Consider the following 16,569-nt stretch of genomic DNA (forward strand, 5'->3'; position numbering starts at 1 on the left):
ACATGTTTTTATCCTGACTGTTTGTAGACAAGGAATCTTGGCAAAACATGCATGATAAATATTTGTGTGTATTCACATGTATACATATGTACAATATTTATAAAAGTAATCATCTACCGATGCAAACCTCAGAAACATATTAAAAGACGGCATATTTTCTTTCGGTGTTGTTTCAGCCCTCCTCTTCCCTACCACGACCTCCTTGGAAATGTCTTATTCAAAGGGAGAAAAAGAAAAGCAGTTGACCAAACATGACACTAGATAATTCTGTAAAAAAACAGATCTTTGGGAGTTCCCATCGTGGCACAGTGGTTAACGAATCTGACTAGGAACCATGAGGTTGTGGGTTCCATCTCTGGCCTTGCTCAGTGGGTTAAAGATCCGGCGTTGCCATGAGCTGTGGTGTAGGTCGCAGACATGGCTTGGATCCTGTGTTGCTGTGGCAGAGGCCAGCGGCTATAGCTCCAATTAGACCCCTAGCCTGGGAACCTCCATGTGCCGCGGGAAGCGGCCCTAGAAAAGGCAAAAAGACAAAAAATAAAAAAAGATTTTTGAAGGAATATATCTTTTTTTAAGATTTCAAAACTGTCCCTTGGCATTTCTATTACCTCACCTGGACTCAAGGTCTCTTTCTCAGGAGTCATCCTCAGCACAGTTTCTGCGAGGTCTGTGGTTGAATGCTCTTCGCCAAAGGAGTGGGCTGCCACATCCCTAGTTTGGCTTTGCCGCCATCTTGTGGTAATTGGGCTACTGGCAACAGGAACCTCAGCCGATAGTCTCTTGGCAAAGTTGCTCTTGAAGTTAGAATATGTAGTATTAACTACATCAAATACCTATTTAACAACAAAAAGATCTGTAGTTTGTAGTAGCCTCAATGATACACAAATTAAAATTCCTTAAAAGAATTATAAACAATTCACCTAATGCAACACAAATAATACATATACATGACATTTTTAATTTGGTGACTTGGGAGACTATTATTTTATTATATATTTATATATATAATAAAAGTATATAATTACACATTTTAACAGCTATATGTATATATACATATATATGTGTATGTGTGTATATATACACACACTCAGAGCTTCTGCTCTAGGGTGTCAAAGAAGTTTAGAGAGTTATCACGTCTATGCATATTACTATTACATACAAATATAAAATATGAAGTTGAATAACACTATATATTGAACATACAAGATGTTTATATAAAATCATTAAATTTCATAAAATCAGGAAATAAACAGCAACTTCCTAGTCATATCCCATTTCACAGATGGGAAAACTGAGGCCTAACTTGTTCAACATCTGTCCATTGTCTCTGAGAAACAGCAGGACTTTGGTATTTACAGATCCTTTAGTGGTGAGCCATGCCATGTATCTATATGAAGTTAAAAATGCAAATGACAAAATTAATTTATTTAACAAAATGACAGGTATGTTAGGTTAAGATTGCTTATCGAAATGCAAATGGTACAAAATGGTTCTGCTTCTCCCTGACTAATGCAATAGTGACATAATAAAGATATAATAGACATCTGGGTCTTAATCCCCAGAACCTATGAATGCTACCTTCTAGGGAAAAAGAGCTTTGCAAATGTGATAAATTAAAGATCTTCAGATGGGGAGATCATGTTGGATTATCTGAGTAGCCCCTAGATGAAATCACATGTCCTAGAGGGAGGCAGAGGGAAATCTGACTACATACAGAGGAGAAGGCACATGACCACAGAGGTAGAGGCTGGAGTAACGCACAACCAAGAAATGCTGGTTCACCAGAATCTGGAAGAGGCAAGGAATGGCTTCTCCCCTAAAGCATCTGGAGGAGGCAAGTCCCTGCTGACTTGGCTTCTTCCAGGGAAACTGATTTTGGACCTCTAGCCTCCATAACTGTAAGAGTATAAATGTGTATTGTTTTAAGTCACCAAATTTTTGGTGATTCATTATATCAGTCATTGGAAACTAATACTCAGCACTTCTTGTGCTTCCATAGCTCACTGTGTGTGTTTCCCATACAGCCCAGTCATATTTTATTAATATTAACAGCATGTATCAAGCCCTCAATATGTGCCAAGCACTGGGATAAATGTATTGGAGGGGTTTTTTAAATTTAAACGTTATCACAACGCTATAAGATCGGTACAATTATTACCTTCAGTCTCCAGAGTTGGAAAGAGGAGGTTAATAGATTTGAACAAGGATGACTTGAGCAAAGATATAATGCTGATAAGTAATGGATCCAGGAACCAGGCCACTGCACACAGTTGTACACCTCACTGCCTTTATGAAAGGCAGCCCCTGGAGCATGAGGTACACACGTACACAACCTCACAATCCAACCAGGGCAACCTAGGGTTTAAACTCACAAAGATTCGGTCCCTATGCTTTTAGCACCTCTATTCATGCTGTAGTCTCAATGTATGTGTTCTGCCCCCCTACCACCTCCAAAAAATCATGTTGGAATCTTAACCCCTAAAGGGGATGTGTTAGTAGGTAGGGCCTTTGGGAAGGGATTAGGTCACAAGGGCAGAGCCCTAATGAATGGGATTTATGGCCCCCTTATAAGAGGCCGCACAAAGCTCTCTAGTCCCTCCCCCATGTGAAGGTACAAGAAGAAGCGCCTTCACCCGACCATGCGGGCACCCTGCTCTCAGGCTTCCAGCCTCCAGAACTATAAGAAATAAATTTCTGTTGTTTGTAAGCTACCCAGTCTGTGGTATTTAATTATAGTGACCCACACAGACTCTGATGGCTCATATTCCACTTTTCTGATTATTTTTATGTCTTCCTACTATTATAACATCAATTCCTTAAGACCAAGGACTTCACCTTTTCTCTTATTATTCTCAGAGTATAGGACCTTTATTGGCATCTCGGGACTCCAGAATGAATAAATGAACAAATCTCTTCCCCTAGAGGCAATTAATCCTAAAAAGGCACAAGGGATTTAAGAAAGAATCCAGAGGCAAGGAAATAAGCTATTTTCTTTCTTTTCCATTAAGAAGCATGATTTTCATATTGGATGAGGTATAATAAACATTTCTGCAGAGACTGGAAATTGAGATAAACTAAACAGTAAGTGTTTATCTGGGCATTATAAATAAATTCAAGTCTCTAGGGCCAGAAAAATGAAACCTCAGAACACTGACAACACTTCCAGAACAGACACTGATTAGTGATCTATGAAAAAACATGACAAATGAGAAAAATGCATCCCCCTAAATTTAGATAGACAAAGTTTTTCATATTTTTTCCATAGGAGGATCAAGTAACTAGAAAAAAGTAGTTTGCAGCCAGTGGCCCAGATGGCAAAGTCTTACTGGATCTATATTAACCTGAATGAACCCCCCATGATGTAATGCAGGGTTTTGTCTTTCACCTGATACTGTTCAATTTGTTATCAGTGGTTTGAATGGAGATTTATTTATCAAAATGTCTTATCCTAAGCTGAGAAAGAAGAGAGTCAAAATACTTAAGGACAGGAATAGAATTTAGAATAAAGTCTGGGACAAAGATCAAAATCAGCAAAATTAAATTCAGTAAGAATATGCAAAAAATCTAGCCATTTAGATGTTTTTCATTGCATAGGCCTTACATGGGAGACAACTGATAAGAAGTTAAAATGACTGGCAGATTAGGCAACCACCCCCAGAATATGAGTCAACCGTGTAATGTAATTACATTTTTCAAGCAGCCCAGTTTTAGGTCTCATTAAGGGGGAAACAGTGTCCAGAACAAAAGCCGGCAAAACCTGATTATCTCTGCACAGATCAGAATTCATTTGGAGGAGTTCTCATGGCTCAGAGGTAACCAGCCCAGCTAGTATCCATGAGGATGCAGGTTTGATCCTTGGCCTCACTCAGGGGGTTAAGGATCAGGCATTGCCGTGAGCTGTGTTGTAGGTTGCAGACCCGGCTTGGATCCTATGTTGCTTTGGCTGTGGTGTAGGCTGTCAGCTGCAGCTCTGATTCAGCCCCTAGCCTGGGAACTTCCATATGCCTCAGGGTTTTTGTTTTTTGTTTTTGGCTTTTTATTTTTTATTTTTTTATATTATTCAATGAATTTATTACATTTATAGGTGTGCAGTGATCATCACAACACAATTTTATAGCATTTCCATCCCAAACCCCCAGTGCATCCCCCCACCCCCCAAACTGTCTCCTTTGGAAACCATAAGTTTTTCAGTCTGTGAGTCAGTATTTGTTCTGCAAAGAAATTCATCCTGTCCTTTTTTCAGATTCCACATGTAAGTGATAGCATTTGATGATAGTGTCTCATTGTCTGACTGACTTCACTTAGCTTGATAAATTCTAGGTCCATCCATGTTTCTAAAAATGCCATATTTCGTTCCTTTTAATGGCTAAATAATATTCCATTGTGCATATGTACCACATCTTCTTTATCCACTTCTCTGTCCATGGACATTTAGGTTGTTTCCATGTCTTGGCTATTGCAGATAGTGCTGCAATGAACTTTGAAGTACATGTGTCTTTTTGAGTCATGGTTTTCTCTGGATAGGTGCCCAGGAGTGGGATTGCTGGATCAAATGGTTAAAAAAAAACAAAAACAAAAACCTCATCTGGACCACCATGGCCAGTCTCAGAAAAATTTTTTAGAAAGAGATGGACAAGCCAGGATTCAAAACTTGATTTTATTTGGAGGAAAGAGACTGCAATGATAGGAGGTCAGGAAAAACAACGTAACAGAATGACCCCAGGGTGTCTAGTCTAGAGGTAAACATTTTGTATTGTTCCCTATGATGAAACTAGGACCCATGCATGGAAGGAGGCAGATCTGTATTCAATACAAAGAACTTCCAAAGAGTTAGAAAGCAATGGTTCATAATATCTTGAATATATAGTTCTCGGTCAGCCCCTCCACTAGGAACATATAGTTTATAATTGTACAGATAAACATTTTTAATAGTTTTGTATTTTGATTATTTTGATGGGCATTGTTTAATGTTTTAAACTTTTCTTTTCTTTTTTTAGGGCTGCATCTGCAGCATATGGAGGTTCCCAGTCTAGGGGTTGAATCAGAGCTATAGCTGCCAGCCTGCGCCACAGCCACAGAAACGCCAGATCCAAGGCACGACTGCGACCTACACCACAGCTCACTGCAAAGAGGGATCATTAACTCACTGAGTGAGGTCCAGGGATCAAACCCACATCCTCATGGATACCAGTCAGGTTCATTACTGCTGAGCCACAAGGGGAACTCCTAATGTTTTAAATTTTTTAATGTTGATAGAAAGCTTTCCCTCATAAAAATTAATTTGAGTAAAATAAGTGCCTCGATTTGGACCCAAAAAAAGCTAAGTAACAAACAAATGGTATGCGGACAGAGCAAAAATCACAGAGGTGGCATGAAAATGACGGCAGCTTAGGAAACAGTGTGTAGATTGTGCTATTTCATCTTCAATGTTTTTAAACTTTTGTTCCAGGATCTATCTCCTGCTGAGGAAATGCCTGTCGCATAGTTTTAAATGACTCAAGTATTTATTAATAGAGAGGAAGAGGAAGATAAGGAAAATAAGACAAAGAAGGGAAAAGGGATGAATGACTTGCTACTCCAAGCACATCAGTGTGGCTTGTTTACCTTTAGAGTTCACATCATATTGACACTAAATCGGGAGGAATTCAGGGCACCAGGGCCAAAAAATAAATAGAAAGGAACCTAGAGAGGTTAAAAATAAGGTCAGGAAGTAACAAAATGAAACAACTTGGAAAATAGAAACATATGTCTAGTGATAAATAATCTGACACACAAATATTCAATAAGGGGGAAAAATCTGGACATTCCAAGGGAAGACATGCTGATGATGCCAGAGTCTCTCTGGAACCTCAAGGCAGAGACAAAAAGTAACAAAGATAGTCCATTGGCTCTCAGGCATGTCCCCCCAATCCCCCTTCCTTAGCCTCTGAATGTCTGCCCCCACCACTACCACCACCAGCACAATGCAGCAGCATTCTGTCCACAAGATATTTTTAATTCAGGACCTCAATGTTATTTCAAAGTAATTATGAAGACCAAAATGTTTATCTTCTCCTTTTTGAACCTCCAAAGCCTCCTCATCCTAGGAAGCAATACGACCCAAGCAAAAACTTAGCAAGATCAAATATCCTTTATTCTGCACTACCAACACCTGCCACTGGGGGCTCCAGAATGTCTTTAGCAACTATCCCTTCCTTTCTATCTTACCCAGCAAGCCTGCCTTCTTTAAGACACTGTCATCTCTCAGCTTAATTTGGTCTGCAGACTCTGACCTTTTCCAGATAATGTCAGTACACATGGCCAAGTTTTTGGTGGATGTGCTCCACTCCCTCCCCTCCTCAGTTCCTTGCAGTGATTTCTTATAAAACTAAATGTCTCCTGATGAATAAACTCTTTCACCAGAGTACTACAGTGATCTCACCTATCACATTTCCTTCTAAGTAAACATATTTTGTCTATTACAAAAGTAGTTTAATGTTATTAAAATGATTTTGAGGATGAAGTTGTAAGTCCCAAACTCTAGTCTTGCTTGTCCCACTTACTAATTCTGTGATCTTGGGTGAGTTATTAACTTCTTCCTATTTCAAATAATTGTTACATGATATCTATAAAGAGCTTTATACCACGCATGATTCCCTTTAAAATAAATATATGACTATTTTATATATTACATATACAAAAATAGCTTCCTAAAAATATGTTATTTATGTATTTCTGGGACTTGTATGTAGTATAAAGCTCTTAAACTAAGTCATTCCGGAGTTCCCGTCGTGGTGCAGTGGTTAACGAATCCGACTAGGAACCATGAGGTTGCAGGTTCGGTCCCTGCCCTTGCTCAGTAGGTTAACGATCCAGCGTTGCCGTGAGCTGTGGTGTAGGTTGCAGACGCGGCTCGGATCCCGCGTTGCTGTGGCTCTGGCGTAGGCCAGGGGCTATAGCTCTGATTGGACCCCTAGCCTGGGAACCTCCATATGCCGCGGGAGCGGCCCAAGAAATAGCAAAAAGACCAAATAAATAAATAAATAAACAAACTAAGTCATTCCTTTAGCTCTTAGTTATTTGCTGCTCTATAATTGCTCCCTCATTTCATGTGCATTTTGTACCCAAAATTGATTTCATACTTGTGTGAGGCTGCCTCCATCACTTATACTTTATTGTATCTTCTACAGTACCTGAGTTGTTTGATTAACTGAGTCAACAGCTTTATCCCATTCTTGACCCAGTAGCTTCCCTTAACCTTGCCTTCAACCTCATCAATCACTTCCCCTCCTTTAAGAAGCCTTTCTAGCTCTTCCGAAAGAGTGCTGATGGGTTTTCTAATATATGATCCCCTATGCAGAGAAATTTGTAATGTTGATTTACTAATAGTCTGAAGATGGTCTTAGTATAGACAGAACATATAGGAAATGATGGCAGATAACCAGAAAGCTGAGAGGTGATGATATCAAAATATATACAGAGAAAGATTCTCCCAAATGAAGAAAGCTTCTAAGGTCCAAAATCTGTGTTCACCACCATATAGGGTGGGAGTTCCCCAAATGTTGTCTTGAATGTTTGGTTAATAGGCCTGTATGAATATTTATATTATCATAAATATATATATGTGTGTGCGTGTGTGTATATATATATACATAAATCTTATGCTCCTAAGCCTTAAGAATTACAAAATTAACAAACTGGCTCTTATTTCATCCTTGACAAGGGATTTACTTAAGCTTTCAAAGTAGTTTTCATATAGAGCGGATTTTCTTGTCAAACCTGAAACATCAGGTCTGTATTTAAATGTTTTATTTCTGGCTGTAAAAACTGGCACTATGGCTTATACAGCCACCTCTTGCAAGTTCATACAGCAGGATATTGGCGTTCTCTAGTGCTTTTAGCTCTGGATCACTCAATGAGAGATTCTTTACTTAGAAAACAATGGACCAGAAGTTACCATAATGACTTTATCAAAACAATATCACCCTATAGGGTCTTGCCTGGGGGTTGGTGAGTCAACATCCCCCCCCCTCAAAGCACAGTTATAATGGGATGAGTTTACATGATTCACAGCAGATTCTGTGAATTAAACTTTTAAAGCCATTTGCTTGAACAGCCTGAGGAGCTAAAGTATCTAACGTAGACCCAGAGACACAAAACATGTCTACTATGGAAGATAAAGGGAAGCCAAAGAAACTTGTTGCTCTGCAAACCAGAAGAAGATTGAGGTCTAAAATTTCTCAAGCTTAAATGTTCACTTGAGTCGTGAGGGGATCTTGTAAAAATTCAGCTCCTGATTCAGAAAGCCTTGGAAGGGCCTGGGATATTATGTTTCTAACAAGCCCCAGGTGACAGCAGTGCTGCAGACAAGACTTGAAGGAGCAAGGCCAGAGAATTTAAGTTACTTCGCGGTGTTTGGGTGTAATATAAACACAGGGATTTTGACTTTTTCCATAACTCAGCTTAAGAATACCAAATTAAAATTACTACAGTTAAAAAGTGGTAGAATACATTTTTGTGTATATTTTCAATTTTTACTAGAAATTATAAGGGAAAAGTTTTCTTTTGCATCCACTCTTATTAGGCCCCAAGAGTGGGAGTGAAGTGGTTTATGGTCTCTGCCAGGTTAATGTGCCTAAGCTGTGGGCATTGCTCAACAACCTCCACACACAGACACACGCACACCTCAGAAGCAGGGATGGGAGCAGAGCTAGCAGCCTCCTTAGCAAGCTTGAAAGCTCTAAAGATCTAACAAGGATGGGAAGGGACTCTCTCAAGCTTCTCAGACTTCTCTAGCATTATCTGGAAACTTACACACACCAACAGTCAGACCCTAGAGGAACAAAGCACCTTTTTTTCAAAACTTGCTACATATCCTGAACAGGATATTTTCTAAGGTAGCTAAAGGAACCATAGATTTCAGGATAGGCAGCCCTCAACTCCCTTTCCATGCATGCCCCTGAAGTTTTCAACAAAGTTAGATCTTCTGTAGAAAGCAACAGCCACTTGAAAAATAAAGATACAAAATGAAGCAACTAGATGATGCACCCAAGAAGGGGGTATAGAGTGGGGGTGGGAGTTGTGTTTGCCTTTTGTGTAGAAATATCTTATTTGTTAAATTCCTACTTTATTATAGACTGCAGTATTTTTCCAGTGTGCAGCCCATTGGTGAACAATCATTTTCATGGGTCGGAACCATGCTGTTTTTAAAAATGCAATAGACCACAGGGCATCACAGTTCAAAGCAGAAGCACTGCTTAATGAAATGTCACAGTTACATGTGCCTGTGTATACTCATAAAGTGCATTTCTTTCTGTGCATCATAAGCAAAAATTTGAAAAATCATTGAACTATAGTTTGCTTTATGATACAGGAGGGTTTTTTTTTTTAAGCCATCATTGCTTTAATCAATTTTTTGCTATATTCACTTAGCATTGACTTAGCTAGATGAGGTCAGAGCAAGTAGCCTTTTCAGATATTTCAGTACCCTTTCTACTCTTAATACCTTGAATTCACATAGCACGCTTAAGCCGTATGAAGATTACATGCATATATATATATTAAATTCCTATAGAGATATCATATTAATAGACCAATTTAATCAATATTATGAACTATTGCTGGGTATTATATATCCAATATTCCAACACATCCAGGCAATTGCTGGGAGTACTTCACAGTTTTCAAGTTACAAGGGCACCATCTTCTGGCGGAATATTTCCTTTGTTGGGACTATCTTCAAGTACTACCCGATATTTTTTCTAGCAAAAATTGCAGCGGATATTCTCTAGAGCTTTTGACTTCATTCGGGAGTTTCACTCCATTCTCCATCTGAGGCATGAAAGGCGCTAGTCTGTCCTTTCTGACTTTCCGTTACACTGAGCCGGTTTCAAGTTTCAGCTCCTCCTTGAATTCCAGCCTGTTGAGACGACACTCTGGAATCATCCAAAATGGAGCCTCTCACAGCCTACCCTTTAAGATGTTCAGGGCCCAAAGCAAAGGTATTTGCAGTTTTGCTGTCTATGGTTCTCTGTACAGTAATGCTATTTCTTCTACAACTAAAATTCCTAAAACCTAAAATCAACAGCTTTTATAACTTTGAAGTGAAAGATGCAAAAGGAAGAACGGTTTCTCTGGAAAAGTTTAAAGGCAAAGTAAGTTGCATCTTCTGATTTTTCTTTGTATTTTCTGTCCACGTTCTTATTCTCTTAATAGTCAATTTATATGTTTATAGTATTATAATTTAGTCTTCAAAGTAATATTAGTATATCACTTTAGTATCTCATAGTATATTTCTCATTGATAAACTGATTATCTTAACTGCTTTAAAATGTTTTAAGTGCTGAAATAATACTTTTAAAGTCGTTTAGGAAATTCTTGTATTTAGTAATGTGAATACGTAGACATTAACAAGAGTATTAATCCATAATTTGACAATATTAAAAAGCACTCTTTCAATAATCATATTTTATCTTTTATTTAAAAATAAACTTTCCCTGAGTACCTGGGGCTTTCTTAATTACTGTGATCTTTTATTAGAGTTTTAACTCATGCATATGGGTTATGATTTTCAGTATTATTTGGTATATATAAAAATATGAAATAACCGTCTATCAAGGGCTGTATTCCTCCAAAATGGTTTAGGATTTTAACTACTTGCAGAATTTTTTTTTAATCTTTTATTTGCTTCACTTTCCGGTTGGATTTTTTTCTTTTTCCGGGAGGTTGCACTAGTTGTAAACGTGGCTAGTGACTGCCAACTCACAGACAGAAATTACTTAGCACTGCAGGAACTGCACAAAGAGTTTGGACCATTCCACTTCAGCGTCTTGGCTTTTCCATGCAATCAGTTTGGAGAATCGGAGCCCCGCCCAAGCAAGGAAGTATTATCTTTTGCAAGAAATAACTACGGAGTAACATTCCCCATCTTCCACAAGATTAAGATTCTAGGATCTGAAGCAGAACCTGCATTTAGATTTCTTGTTGGTAAATATCTGCCTTGCCTCACCAATTTAATGTTTTTCATTGCTTTTCATTTTTAAAACAAATGTGCCAGGACCATACTTTCCTATTTCATTTGAAATGTTTTAGTGAGCAAGTTTTATAAAACTATCAAAGAGCTAGATTCTCATCCTTTGTAATTGTCTGGAAGTTAGGCTTCCCTGAAGTCAGTGTTATAACTTCTTGGACAGCAAAATAAATCTACTCCGATGTATTTTATTCCTTATGATCATTTTCCTGAAGAATTTAAGATTGGTCATGGCTATTTTTACAAAATATTACAATCCTCCTCTGTGTGACTAGTATGTGGGAAAATGTCCTTCCCTATTATTAAAACTATACATCTCTCATGAATATTGCTGAGCATTTTTAGTTAAACTTCTTTGTGGTTAATTTTATGTCACCTTCCTTATCTGACACATTATCCTCAAGGGTGAATAATATCTCAGTTTGCCGGGTGGTTTTGGTAAAATTCAAAACATATAGCTTGATTTTTCTTTTTTTTTTTTTTTTGGAGGAGGAGGGTAGTGTTAGGCTATCTCTGTAATTATGCTAGCTACAGAAATCTGTGTAAAATTTTTTCCAGCATAAAGGTAGTATAGCATAGTAACAAAGAGTTGGTCCCAGTCTACATGGGTTGAAACCCCTGTCCATTGCTTTTGCTGTGTAGCTTCAGGCACATAACTTCTCTGTGCCTGTTTCCTCATTTGTAAAATGACATTATCAACAGTATCTCTCCCTTAAGATTATTTGGAGGATTGAGCATGTTAATAATTAAAGTACTTATACACATAAAGCTTACAGTGTGCCAGACAGTATTCTAAAGTTCCCATGTGGCTCAGGGGGTTAAATATCCAGTATTGTCACTGCAGTGGCTCAGTTTGCTGCTGTGGTGTTTATTGGATCCCGGGTCCAGGAACTTCCACATACTATGGGTACAGCCAAAATGAATAAAATAAATAAGTAATAAAGGACATTCAGCTAACATTCTCTCGTCTTCCACATGTAGATGATATCCTCAGTTATTTTCACTGTAGCTAATTTGAATTTTTTTAATGATTTTTATTTTTTCCACTATAGCGGCTTTACAGTGTTCTGTCAATTTTCTACTGTACAGCCAGTCACACATACATATATACATTCTTTTTTTCACATTATTATGCGGTAATTTGAATTTTGATAAAACCATGACCTCAGCCAGGCAATCAAGCTTCTAGTCCAATAAACCAGCGAATGATGTTCTATATTTCATTTAAGTATGGAGTTAGAAACGTGCAAAAATATTAATTCCTTGGGAGGGTCAATATACTGCCTAACACCATGACCAGCAACTGGAGTGAAGTCTTCATTCCTTTTATTCCCAGAGTACACTGAGGAAAGAAAAGCCAGAGCACTTGCCTTGTCATCACCTCTCAATCATAGCAGCCAAATACTTGGGTGCAATAGCTCCTAGATTCTTCCCCTTTCTTACTAAAAAAGCTTCTGAAACTACTTATCCTGTGTAATCAGAAAGACAGTAGTGGGAGTTCCCCTCGTGGCTTATCCTGTGTAATCAGAAAAGTAGCAGTGGGCGTTCCCATCACCGCTCAGCGATAACAAATCTGACTAGTATCCAGGAGGATGCAGGTTTTATCCCCTGGGCTCACTCAGTGGGTTAAGGATCTGGCGTTTCCATGAGCTGTGGTGTAAGTCGCAGAAAAGGCTCAGACCCCGAGTTGCTGTGGTTGTGGTATAGGCCAGCAGCTACAGCTCTAATTTGACCCCTAGCCTGGGAACTTCCATATGCCGTGGATACAGCCGAAAGGAAGGAAAGAAGGAAGGAAGGAAGAGAAAAAAGATAGTAGTGATTTAAGGTTTCACTGAAGTTAGATGAAGTTCCAGAGACAAAGACTATGAGATGATTGCCAAATGAAAATTAGATCTTTTAAAACTGGCCAAAATATGACAGTAACAGATAATGTGGTCACAAATGGGACAGCTCTGTACAGGCGTGCAGGTTGTTCGCTAAACAAGGCAACTAATTGAGGAGGCACATGAGGGGGCTGAAACCCAGACAGGTGCAAGGTATGTGCTGAGCAACTGCACCCACCTGGCAGGGTATCTTTTTCTAATTAACAAAAAGATGTTACACTGGCTAGAGAGAGCCATGCCCTGATAGCATTATCTTTAAAAACACCTTTTCCATTATAGAAAATGGCTATTGTTCAAAATTATTTTAAGAAGACTCTAATTAATAATATGATTCTCATGCTGCATCATTGACGTTTGATCTAATTGGCAATACGTTCTTTTACTGTAATAACCAATTTAAATGCTTGGCACAGTATGCAAAGCAAAGTACATATAAGTAAATATTAGGCTACTATTTATTTATCTATTTATTTGTCTTTTTAGGGCCACACCCATGGCATATGGAGGCTCCCATGCTTAGGGTCCAGTCAGAGCTATAGCTGCTGGCCCATACCACAGCCACAGCAACGTAGGATCTGAGCCATGTCTGTGACCTACACCACAGCTCATGGAAACGCCAGATCTTTAACCCACTGAGCAAGGCCATGAATCGAACCTGCAACGTCAGGGTTACTAGTCAGATTTATTTCCACTGTGCCACGACAGGAATGCCTTTATTTATTATTTTTAACCTATTCTCCCATCTTTAAGAACTCTAGGCAGTGTGTTCCTTCTCCCTTCTTCATCAGCGTTTTCGAAGCATGGTTAACACTTGTTTTCTCCACTTCCCTATCTCTGTTTCCTTCTTAGATCACTGTGTTTGGCTTCTCACTCCATGACTCTCCAAGCAAGCGTGGGTCCCCGTGCCTGTGACTTCTGCTCTGGGCCCTTCTTTTTCTCCTTTGCAGGGTCCTCTTTTCTATCCAACCTTAACTTTACTCATCCTCAGGATTCTGCTGCATCCACCTGAGCTCTTATTACTCTGTCCCCTTTTTCTGGGTGAACTCTCTCCTAAGCTCCAAAGCTGCCTTTGATGGGGTGTCCCAAGTACACCTGAATCCCCTCATGTACCAAAATGAACTTGTCATCTTCTTCCTCAGATCTGCTTGCTTTGCCATATTCTCTGTTTTAAGAGCATAAGCTCTATGGTAGGAAGGTCTAGGCATCAATCCCAGCCCTACTAGCCATGTGACCATGAATCTAGGCCTCCATTTTTTTCATCTGTAAGGTATGAATAATAATAATGCCCACCTCACAAGGTTGCTATAAAGATAAAAGAAGAGGATGCATTTAAAGTACCGAGCATATGTTACTAAGCACGTAATAGGAACTTGGTAAATTTTAGTTGTAATTATTTGTATTTTTTTCTTATATTAGTCAATAATGCACATAAATCCTATATCTATAAATAAAGTCCACATTTCTTACATAAATTAAGATGTAGTAAAAGTATGTTTAATTTCTCAAAATAATATGTTTAATATTCCTTACTAGTTTCAGCTATGTAACATGTACTAATATTTAAAACACAGATACATTTGATATGAAAAGTAATCCATACATCCCCATTACCAAGACCTTTAGAATATCATCTTTAAAAAATGTTAAGTTTTGCACTAGTAACAGAGTAAAGTTCCTGTGCTTGAGCTCAACAAATCTAAAAAAAACTACTTCATTTCACGATTCTAAGTCAGTAGCATCATCAGTGAAGTCACCAAATATGTAGAAATCTGGCTACACAGACTTTGAGTTGCTTTGTTTGGGTGTTTTGCTTTTGGTTTGGTTTGGTTTTTGACAAAATGACAATCCTAGACTTGATTCTAAGGTTATCACTTAGGCAGATACTAATAGAAATAAAAATCTTGACAAAGAATAAAATTTTACTCATGAAAATATATTCTAATATTTTAGATTCTTCAAAGAAGGAACCAAGGTGGAATTTCTGGAAGTATCTGGTCAACCCTGAGGGTCAAGTTGTGAAGTACTGGAGACCAGAGGAACCCATTGAAGTCATCAGGCCTGAAATAGCAGCTCTAATTAGACAAATGATCATAAAAAAGAAAGAGGATCTATGAAAATGCCATCAAGCCATTCCAAGGCAATAGTTAGAATACAGAAATCTCTCCATGAGGGTTTGGTCCCATTTTAAATAGTCTGACAATTTCATGTGGCCCTGAGGGATGATTTTCCTTTTATGTTATCTTGCCAGTGAATAGTAATAAATGTCCCCAAATAGAGGTGCTACCCAAAGCAAAAATAAAAAGTAGCCAAAGACTCTAAATGAAAACCTGACCAGACTAAATAATTCAGAATACAGACACCAATATGTTTCAATAGTCTATTGTTTGACTTGACATTTTCTAGGATTGTACTTGATGGAAAGGCCAACACACTAGACCACTGAATTCAAGACATTGCGTGAAATTTCCAGAGTAAATGACTATTTTTATGTAATAAAGTAAACATTGAAAAATGTGAAATATGTAGAGATTCTAATCCTTATGTATTTTTATATGTTTCATGCATAGGATTTTGTTTGTTTTTATATTATAACATTTGAAACATTATTTTCCAGAAGCAACACAATTCCATAATTAGAATACTAACAACTGAGTCAGTCTGTATTTCTGAGTGAAAATCCCAAGTGTAAGGAATAAGCCATGAGTACATGATCATTCACCTTGATTCCTTCAGATAAATTTTGGCTAATTCCTTACAGATTCCTTATGGATTAATTTTAGTTGTTAATCTAGTCAGACTAGATAGACATTTGCAGAGAATTCAATGCTGCATCATCCTTGTGGCTGAAATAAGATGAATCAACTCCAAACAGTCAAAACTCTCACTGTAGAAGAGGGAGAGGTGGAATTCCCATTGAGGCTCAGTGGGTTAAGTATTTGGCATTGCAATGAGCTGTGGTGAAGATTGCAGACCAAGTTGCTGTGGCTGTGGCATAGGCCAGCAGCTGCAGCTCCGATTCAGTCCATAGCCTAGGAACTTCCATATGCCGCAGGTGCAGCCCTAAAAAGCAAAAAAAAAAAAAAAAAAAAAGAAAGAAAGAAAAGGGAGTGGTTGCAACTAAGGAACCACTAAGAGACATCAGCAATCACTGAGCATTTTGACAGAGTCATAACGTAACCTTTTCTCCAAAGTCCTGAACTTTATGCTTTGGCACTGTTCTAATGACTGGCTAACAAAGAAACCTGCCAAATTGGTGAAAGTTAATTATTGTCCCATGAAATATATATTTATTTCATAAAAGAATTGAACATGAATACTGGAGAAAAAGATGTGAAAAAAAGTCATGTACAATTTAGCTAAGAAAGAAGACACAATCTAAATAACTGAATTGGCTCTTCAATTCTGGTTTTTGCTTTTGTTTTTTCTTTTTAGAGCCACACCTGAAGCACATGGAAGTTCCCAGTCTAGGGGTCTAATCGGAGCTACAGCTGCCAGCCTGTGCCACAGCCACAGTAACACCGGATCCAAGCCACATCTGTAACTTACACCACAGTTTGCGGTAATACCAGATCCTTAACCCACTGAGTGAGACCAGGGATCAAACTTGCATCCTCACAGACACTATGTCGGGTTAACTGGCTAAGCTTCAATGAGAACTCCAGCTCTCCAATTCTGACC

At 38.4% G+C, this 16,569-nt stretch overlaps 2 protein-coding genes across 3 annotated transcripts in view; one reads left to right on the forward strand and one right to left on the reverse strand.

Annotated features, from left to right (window-relative positions):
* CDC20B (cell division cycle 20B) overlaps nucleotides 1–16,569 on the reverse strand; it is a 57,071-nt gene that overhangs the window by 34,294 nt on the left and 6,208 nt on the right. For both annotated transcript variants that reach the window (XR_014831307.1, XM_021076691.2), the window contains exon 3: nucleotides 614–833. Coding sequence is in view for 1 of the 2 variants with exons in the window: in XM_021076691.2 (XP_020932350.1) it covers nucleotides 614–833 (220 nt within the window). In the remaining variant the exon portion in view is untranslated. The remainder of the gene's footprint in view (nucleotides 1–613; nucleotides 834–16,569) is intronic.
* Nucleotides 9,918–15,410, forward strand: GPX8 (glutathione peroxidase 8 (putative)). Its single transcript, XM_003133970.7, has 3 exons — nucleotides 9,918–10,133; nucleotides 10,704–10,965; nucleotides 14,842–15,410. The coding sequence occupies exons 1-3, from the start codon at nucleotides 9,930–9,932 to the stop codon at nucleotides 15,003–15,005; spliced, it is 630 nt and encodes a 209-aa protein (XP_003134018.1). The 5' UTR covers nucleotides 9,918–9,929; the 3' UTR covers nucleotides 15,006–15,410.

This window comes from Sus scrofa, chromosome 16 (assembly GCF_054392235.1).
Source record: "Sus scrofa isolate SSC_HxYL_T2T_F1_AM1 chromosome 16, Sscrofa_HxYL_maternal_Yorkshire_Landrace_v2.0, whole genome shotgun sequence".
Classification (NCBI taxonomy): Eukaryota; Metazoa; Chordata; class Mammalia; order Artiodactyla; family Suidae; genus Sus; species Sus scrofa.

What these genes read in the sequence shown, in the direction of transcription:
- GPX8 (XM_003133970.7), top strand. Translation starts at nt 9,930, where the DNA reads ATGGAGCCTCTCACAGCCTACCCTTTAAGATGTTCAGGGCCCAAAGCA. An exon ending in TGGAAAAGTTTAAAGGCAAA is followed by an intron (nt 10,134 to 10,703) that starts GTAAGTTGCATC and finishes TTTTTCCGGGAG; the next exon opens with GTTGCACTAGTTGTAAACGT. An exon ending in TGCATTTAGATTTCTTGTTG is followed by an intron (nt 10,966 to 14,841) that starts GTAAATATCTGC and finishes CTAATATTTTAG; the next exon opens with ATTCTTCAAAGAAGGAACCA.